General features: G+C 51.7%; 2 protein-coding genes across 2 annotated transcripts; both read right to left on the bottom strand.

Annotated features, from left to right (window-relative positions):
- Positions 1-58: 58 nt before the first annotated feature.
- On the bottom strand, positions 59-2,056 carry PNMT (phenylethanolamine N-methyltransferase). Its single transcript, XM_020997632.2, has 3 exons — positions 1,827-2,056; positions 1,253-1,460; positions 59-743 (listed from the first exon to the last, which is right to left on the bottom strand). The coding sequence occupies exons 1-3, from the start codon at positions 2,020-2,022 to the stop codon at positions 305-307; spliced, it is 843 nt and encodes a 280-aa protein (XP_020853291.1). The 5' UTR covers positions 2,023-2,056; the 3' UTR covers positions 59-304.
- Positions 2,057-5,327: 3,271 nt separating this feature from the next.
- TCAP (titin-cap) lies at positions 5,328-6,552 on the bottom strand. Its single transcript, XM_020997584.2, has 2 exons — positions 6,394-6,552; positions 5,328-6,192 (listed from the first exon to the last, which is right to left on the bottom strand). Exons 1-2 carry the CDS (start codon positions 6,501-6,503, stop codon positions 5,787-5,789), a joined length of 516 nt encoding a protein of 171 aa, XP_020853243.1. The 5' UTR covers positions 6,504-6,552; the 3' UTR covers positions 5,328-5,786.
- Positions 6,553-8,621: the final 2,069 nt, after the last annotated feature.

Raw genomic sequence — 8,621 nt, 5'->3', positions numbered from 1 at the left:
TCCTCACCTCCCTCCTCAGACCCCTTCAACTTAGAAATAGTCAGTAAGGAGGCTGACCCAATGTTATGCAGACAGCATGAAAAAAGAAAACTTTATTGAACAAAGGTACTGGATTTTTGTGCCCTTCCTCCCTCCTTCCTCTGGCCTAGCAAAAAGAGAGGCTTCCAGACATGTGCATTTTCTGTGAGAATCACAGCAACTACGACACCTAAGAAATGGGGATTATATTTTTTATTGTGCCAGCTCAGGCATCAGTACAGATTCTGAAATGAATGGGCACCAGATATGGGATATCTCAGGCCCTTCATGCCACTCTCTTCTGTGCCCAAACAAAGAAGATGCCTTTGACATCATCCACACCAGTCTGCAGGTATGCAGGCATGGTATATGTTCGGAAATCTCGAACCTGGTACCCACTTTGACTCAAAGCTTCTCTCACCTCCCCCTCCTGAATGGGTACCACAGATAGCTTTGCCTCCCCTGCCAGGTACCAGGACTCCTCCAGGGCTCCTATGAGCAGGAGGTGCCCACTGGGTCTTAGCAGGGTTGTGATGTGGTCCAGAGCCATCTGGAAGCTGGAATGGTCAGGGCTCACTGCCTCCAAGCAGAAGGCTGAGACCAGGGCATCAGTGGGCAAAGGAGCTGGGCTCCCAGGACCCAGCGGCTGTGGCTGGTGCACATCAATGGGCAGGATCCTCTTCACTTTGGAACGAAGCTGACGTTCTTTCTCCTGCCAAGACTCGCTGTGCAGGGAGACAGGGGTGGAATGAGGACCCAGAGTAGTAGGATACAACCCTTCCAAACTCCTCAGTGCCTTAGTCTCCCAGTAAGTTCCATGGATGTCCAAATTCCAGCTCTGCTTATTACCAACAAGCTTCTTCTCTTCAGCCCTGTCCTGATCTGATACTTAGTGCCTTCCTGTATGATGGGCTTTACTGTTCATACCCAGCTTTCTTGGGTTCCACCTCATGTCCATTTCCCCATATAAGATGCCTAGCTTTTCACCATGCCAGTTGTACCCAGTTACTGACTTCTTTCTAGTTCTCCATACCTGGTGACTACCCATGGTTAATTTCTCATGTTCTACCTACTCTACCCATGTAACTACAACAAATAGATCCACCAACATCTCGTTACATCTGTTCTCTGCTTTACTTTACTCCCTCCCTTCACCTCACATCTGTCTCCTCCTTCTCCCCTCCCATCTTAGGCTCCTCACTCATGTCTACCCCACCTATGGCATCTCACTCACCCTTTGCCCTCAATGAGACAGACATGTTGACTGTAGAGGCTCCAGTCAAAGGCACCAGGGTCCTGTCGCAGCCAGACCCCCAGCTCCTGGCGATTCACCTCCAAGAAGTCAGTCATAGTGATGTCCTCAAAGTGGGCGCAAGCACTGAGCACCTGGTACACGGTGGGGCCAGAGCCAATATCAATGAGGCTATGGCCAGTCACCTCACCTATGGGACCAACAGTCAACTTTTTAGTCATGGTATCCCCCTCCTTGGCGTCTGCTTCATTCTTCACCTGTGCAGACCTTCTCTCTATGTCTGTCCCTATCTTCTCTACTCTCTGTCTCTCGATTTTTGTTCTCTCCCTACCTCATATATTTGTCTCTGTCTCTGTGTATCTGTTTCTGTCTCTCTCACCCTATCCTCTTTTTTTCTGTCCCTATCCCCCTATCCTGTCTCTTTTTTTTCATCTCTATTAGTCTGTGCCCATCTGAGTTACGACCTCATCTTTCTCCAAATTCTGAATGCTATGGTTTGCGGCTCCCTTTCCCTTCCCACGCCATGCCTCAGTTTCCCCCGGCCCTTGCCGCTCACCCGTGGCAAATGTTTCCGCTAGACAACGCAGTTTCCAGGGTCCCACGCCGTCTGGTTGGCTCAAGTCCCCTCGAGGGGGTCCATAATTGTTTCGGAGATAGGAGCGAGGCTCGAAGCGCTGGTAACTGGCCGCCACCGCCTCCCTACTTGGGTCCGAAGACGCTCCGGTCACCGCGTCCTTACTCACGCTGCTCATCTTGCAACCTGCTGCCTGAACTCTCGCCCGGGTCAGGGCTATATATCTCCTGCTGGATGTCCCCAACCCGGCCCCATCCATCTCTCCCCCCTACCTAACCTGGCCCAGCGCAAGAACTGCGGAACAATCCCCCCCACCCTCCCCCCCGCCCCACCTCACCGCCCCCCACCAAACTGGACTGGAAAGATGGGAAGATGGGCTGCCCCAGGCGACAGTCCCTGTGCTTGTGATCCCATCCATCTCGCTTAGTGTCAGCAGCCGCCGGAGCACAGCGTCCAGGTTGGGGGGCGCGGGTGGGGAGAGGAGGCGGGAGGGAGAAGCAGGGACTACGCAAGCCCGAGGCTTAAACACCGGCTCCAGGTCCCAACCACTCTTCGGCTGCATCTTCATGTCCAGCTCCACTGCTCCGTCCCATCCAGAGCCCACCTCCTCGGTACTTACTCTCCAGTTCTTTCCAATTCAATTCAATCAACATTTAGTAAACTCTTACTGTATGCGGAGCGCGGTACTAGGCACTTGGAATACAAAGACTAAAAAATCCATCGGTCTCTGCCCTGAAGGAGTTTACATTCTCCAGCCCCCCACCCCAATTCTCTTACAGGTTACTCTCTGTTCCCCAGTGCTGAAGCCTAACCCTGTCTCTGGTGCTGTGGAAAGAGCACGGCCTTTTTTTTTTTTTTTTAAAAACGCAATTGGGGTTAAGTGACTTGCCCGGAGTCACATAGCTAGTGAGTGTTATGTGTCTGAGTCCGGATTTGAACTCAAGTCCTCCTAACTCCAGGGCCGGTACTCTATCCAATGTACCACCTAGCTTCCCCAAGAGTACTGTTTTTTAAGTAATAATTGCACTTTAAGGAGTCCAAGACCCTTCAGACATACCCTTCACTTCATCCTCAATACAATCCCATGCTTTAGACATTTTTACTATCTCCAAATTTCTGTTGTTGTTTAGTCTTTTTCACTTATGTCTGACTCTTTGTAACCCCATTTAGTGTTTTCTTGGCAAAGATACTGGAGTGATTTGCCATTTCCTTCTCCAGCTCATTTTACCTATGAAGAAACTGAGGCAAATAGGGTTGTGACTTGCCCAGGGTCACACAGCTAGTAAGAGTCTGAAACCAAATTTGAACTCAGGAAGATGAATCTTCCTGACTCCAGGCCTGGCACTCTATCCACTGTGATATGTAGCTGCCCAATTCCCTGTACAGATGAAGAAACTGAGGCTCAGAGAGTTAGTGACTTGCTGGGACGCACAGCTAGTAAGTGTCTGAAGTCTTGACCCCACATCCAGTTCCCTATCTGTTAGCTTTCCTCATCTGTAAAATGCTGGAGTGGGATGGTGGGGGTGGTTGTGGTCAAAGTCCTCAGAACCTGTCAATAAGTTTCTAAGACTTCTTCCCATTCATGCTACTCCTTCTTCAGTTCCTCCTGTTCCTCTTCCCTCAGAATCTCACTGCTAAGCCTGTTTCCCCTCTGCCCAAGTTTCTTACCTCCAATTGCATTTTCCCCCACCTCCCTTTTAATTTCTTCTGCCTTCAAGTGTCCCTGGGCTGCTCCCTTCCCCCCTCCTCCCTCTAATTTCTCCCACCACCCCTCCCACCCAGTCCCACAGGACAGTCCGTTCCTTAATGCCTCCGGTATCCTCGCCTCTGTTGCCCTGGGCCCCAAAGCTGGCCAAGTGGTGTCTACCTTATCCGACTCAGCCTCCCACCTACCCCTCGATGGATATTATGATAGGGGAGTGAGCAGGGCAGCCAGGGCCTGCAAAGTGGAGAATTGAGTTAATGCAGTTAGCAGGCCTCCAGGCCCCTCTGCTCAGATCCACTTATCTAGTCCTGAACATGGGTTGGAAAGGGCACAGGGGTGGAACTGAGGGCAGAAGGTTCTGTTCCAGACTGGGGGACAGGAGGGTGGGACCCTGGCAACTCCAATTCATCAGCAGCCGATTGGGGAGATGGAGGACTCGAGGGTTCTATTGACACAAGTGGTAAGAGAAGAAAAAGGCTGCTGTCCTGGGATTCTCCCATTCTCTAGAGGAAGGAGGAATAGAGGTAGTAACTACGATGAAGAGAGAGACTCTGGAGGAAATGAGAGTATCTTTTGAGAGGGAAGAAAATGGGGAATAGGGCTGCTGCCTTATCGCTGTTTGTGAACGAACTCTTCTGTTCTTGAGGATTTTCTTTCTTAAAGCTAGTAGGAGCCTGGGTGCTTAGATCCTTTCTCTGAGGCTTCTGGTATCGTTTTTTCTGGATTCCTCCTCCTGTAGGGAGAAGGGCTACCCAATGTCTTCCACTAATCACAACTCAATTTCCCTTATACCCAGGAGAGAGGGAAGGCATATTTTGGCCAGGCAGGATCATAGAATTTAGAAGGGACCTTAGAGACAGATGTAGTCTAAACCCTCTCAGTTTTACAAATGAGATAACCGAGGTTGAGAGAAGGAAAATACCTTGCCCAAGGTCACACAGGTAGTAAATAGCAGAGCTGGGAGATGAACCCAGATTTTCCAACTTTGAATCCAGTATTCTTTCCCTTTTACTCACTCCTAAACACTCAGATTGGCCTTTCCTGCCCTGCCTTGTGCCCAGAGTCCCCCATTAGCCTTAGATTCTTTCCCAAGGGCCTAGACTTTCTGTCTCCCTCCTACCACCGTGCCACCAGCATTGTGTAGGGGCTAGAACAGTGATTGCTTGGGGGTAGGAGGAAGATTTGCTGGGGGGGGGGGTAGTAGTGAGAACATTATCTTCCTGCCTGCCCTCCATAGTTGGGACATGAGTCACCATAACATCTGAGCACTCTGCACCCCCTGTGCCCTCAAGTTCCCTGCATTTGTGGGAACAAGACATAACTTGGTTTCCAGAGGAGGCCGAAATATCTAATTCCATCTTCCTGAGGCTTTCTTTAAGAACAAGAACTGGGAATTGGAGGGAGGAATTAATGTCATTGACCTCTGCCTCCCCTCCCTGTCTCTACCTAGCTTGACCATGGACAGTCCTAACATTAGTTCTTAGGGATCAATCTTTCCATCCATTTTTCCAGGCTCTTGGAACTCTCTGCCTGCTTCTAGTGTTGGGGGAGAACGGGGGGGGGGGGGAGCGGGGGGGAAGCAGGCAGCTGCCCCTATTTACAGCTTTGTCCTTGTACCCTAGCCTGAGCATTGCCCAGAAGCCACACTATATTTAACCTAGGACCTTGGCAGGAGCTGGAGGGCCATTTGCAGATCTGGACATCAAAAGAGTGTGGGCATTAGGGGGCTGGGCAGATGTAACCCCATGCCCCAGGGGCCAGAGGGAAAGGCACACAAATGCAGAGCTAGCTTTCACTTTTATTGTAGCACTAACAGATGATGCTTGGGTGGGACCCCGACTCTACTCCCCCATCCCTGTCTCCTCCCACTGGGGCTCCCGCGCCAGTCTCACATCCCCCTTCCATCTGGTCTCTTTCAGGGGGCTTTCTAATCCCCCATTCACATCTCTCCTTTTTTCTCTAGATCCTGGTGTACAGCCACCTAGTCTCTCATCTAACTCTTCTCTGCAGTTTTCAGATGATGTTGATATAACCCTAGCTCCCCATCTTTTTACTATCGTCTCCTCCCTCTGGGAGCTCAGAAGACCCACATGTTCTGCTTTTCAGCTCCCACTTCCCCAACCCAGCTTTAATGACCAACTACAAAGCTTTAATGACCAATCCTGCCCTCCCCCCAGGTCTTAGCTTAGGTGGGCACAGGAGTCAGGGGAGAAGGGATTTCACCCCCAGAGTCCCCTTCAGCCTCTCTGTGCTTCCTGGGACAGGGATCGGGATAGAGAGCGGCGGGGAGCACCCGGTTTGCCAAACTGGGGGTGGCTGGCAGCCACCACAGGAGGCAGCTCCTTTTTGATCTCAACCACCTCTCGCCGGTCCAGGCACTGCCCCCCCAGAGCCGTTTCCAGAGCCAGGAGCTCCCGAAGCTGGATGGGGGTGGCCTCACGGTCTTCCTTGATGCCCACCTTCGAGAGTGTGAAGATGGGCAGAGGCAGTGTCCTCGCATACGGCAGCTGGTACTCCTGCAGCCTCTGGCCAAGGATACCCATCCTCATCACCTGCAAGGGTGACCGCTGCACCAGCGCCTGGCACTGCCCCTGCCGGTGGTATGTCTCTCGGTGTTGGGTATCTTCTTCATGCACAGAACAACTAGGAAAAGAGCATTGTATTGGGAAAGGAGAACCCTGGGGGAGAGCCCCTTCCCACATCCCTCGTTCCCAAGGGTGAGCGGTGCCTCTTCCTGCTTAGGGGCATTGCTGCCTCAACAGCATTGGCACTTATTCTCCACCTGGCCCAGGGAGAGGAGGTTCCCTTAGTTCAGTCTTCGGGTGGGCATGAAGGGATACTTACCCCTCCTCTGGCCGGGAAGACAGTGTCAGATCCTTCCATTCAGCCCAGAAAGTTTCTCTGCGATCTACATTCTCTTCTGATACCTCGCAGCTCAACTCCAATGCAGCCATGGTCACTCTGGGTCAGCTCTCTCTCTCAATCTGGTCTTCTCTCTGATGCTTTATATAACCCCTGCCTCCCCCCCACCCCCAATCTATTTTCAGGTCCATTGCGAAGGAACTATATCTGGAGCCCAGACCCAGGGAAGGAAGGGGGGGGCACAGTGGGTAGAGTGCATTTTATTTGAGGGGGGCAAAGAAGGGACAGAGATTATCTACTTTCAACTCCTGGGGGTGGAGGAGGGGTGGGACAGGGTTAAACACTGCTCCCTCTGACTGACTTCCCTAGGACTCCCCAGAGCTAGAGGACGGGACAGAAATCATAGACGTGGCTTGGTATCGATTGCCCAGTCTCCTTTTGGGGAGTGAGGCAGGAGACAGACACTTCTGGAACTCTCAGCACTCCCGATGCACCTTCAGAGGCCAGCCCTATGTGTGCGTCACTGGGGTCCCTGCCCAGAACTGCTGGGAACAATAATCTTGCCCTCCCTACTCCAGCTCTCCCTCTCTGCAGAGAGAAGTTTGGGGACCTGTTTATAAACAGATCAGCACGTGTCAGGCTCCAGTGTCCAGTCTCACCTCCAGGGGTTGGCAGGCTTTAAGCCCCCCAAATCATCCTTTGTCCTTTCTCCTGGGCATGCTGGTTCCCCTGGCCCTGACATATTCTCTGCCCTCTGGGTTATCTAAAGGGGTAAACAGCTCTGTGTTCACAAACCACCGGGGCCATAAGAAAAAGGGCACACTCCACTGTTGCCCAACAGTTCCCTCTACAGAATAGTAACCAGTTTAGTTCAGTGTTCATATGCCCATCCCCTTCCTTAGAGAGGTGGGGGAGGGTGGTGGTGGTGGTGGTGTTAATCCCCTTTCTGGTCTCCTGGGCACTGATGACCTTTGTCTGCTGTTTGTCTTTCCTAAGGCCAAGCTGGGCCAAAGCAGCTGTTCCCCCAGGCGGTGCCAGCACTGGAGAGTGGCAGTCTCTGGAAAAGGCAGCTCCACTCACTTGAGCATGAGGAGGTGGGGTAGCCTGGCCTTGGATGAAGGGTCAGGTCTAGGTTCTCATCCTATCTCTACTGAGTTCTTACTAGAACCTAGGTCCCTCTTAGGATCTCACTTTTCTCCTCTGTAAAAATAAGAGGGTTGGACCTCTTTTAGGTCCCCTCTAACCTTGAATTCTGCTCCTTACAGCAGGTGTTAATTAATTGTTGTTCCATTTCAGTTGTGTCCAACCATCTGTGACTCCATTTGGAGTTTTCTTGGCAAAGATACTGGAGTGGTTTGCCATTTCCTTCATTTTACAGATGAAGAAACTGAAGCAAACAGGGTTAAGTGACTTTCCTAGGGTCACACTGCTAGTGTCCAAGCCCAGCTTTGAACATACAAAAAGATGAGTCTTCCAAGATGAGTCTTCCTGACTGCACCACCTAGCTGTCTGTGCTAATGAATGCCTTGAGCAGTTCAAAGCACAAGGACCAACTTGGGTGGTGGTGGGTATCCATAGCAAGGCTTTATGGGTGGAAAGGAGCACAGATCATAGCTTTAGAGCAGGAAGGGGTCTTAAAGGTCATGAAGTCCAATCCCCTCATTTACAAAGAGAGTAGAGCTGGAAAAATGGCCATGGCTCCCCATTCCCTCTAGGATCAACTGCAGAGAGCTTGGTTTGCTGTCTGTTACACCCTTCCATAAACTTTATGGTCTGGCCAGACTGGCCTTTGTTTCTCGAACACTCAATGATCTCTTATCTCAGGCCTGTTATGCATTCTCTCCTCTCTTGCTGTCTCCCTCCAGCCCCCAGTCTCACTGCTAGTGGTAGTGGCCTGCCTGGTCACAGGTCCTACCCTCCCCAACTTTAGTGGCTAGAGAAAAGCGGGAGTAAATCTAGACCCACAACCAGACCTCCCCCTACACCCACCCATGCTCAAATTGGGTAGCTCATGCAAGTACATGGGGTAGAGCAAGTGCAGACATTCTTCCTGGACCCTGAGCCCGGAGACTGAGGGGATCCCGGGGACGAGAGTGAGCAGTGGCTGAAGCTCCACCTCCCTGCCCAGATCCCCTTCCTTGGCTTCCTGGCCCCACCCAGCTGACTGCTCCTTCCCTGAAGGTCACCACAACAAAAGGCCAGAGTCAGGC

The sequence above is a fragment of the Phascolarctos cinereus genome, unplaced genomic scaffold, assembly GCF_003287225.1.
Source record: "Phascolarctos cinereus isolate Bilbo 61053 unplaced genomic scaffold, phaCin_HiC Scaffold_5;HRSCAF=322, whole genome shotgun sequence".
Taxonomy (NCBI): domain Eukaryota; kingdom Metazoa; phylum Chordata; class Mammalia; order Diprotodontia; family Phascolarctidae; genus Phascolarctos; species Phascolarctos cinereus.
This window is presented reverse-complemented; position numbering and strand designations above follow the sequence as displayed.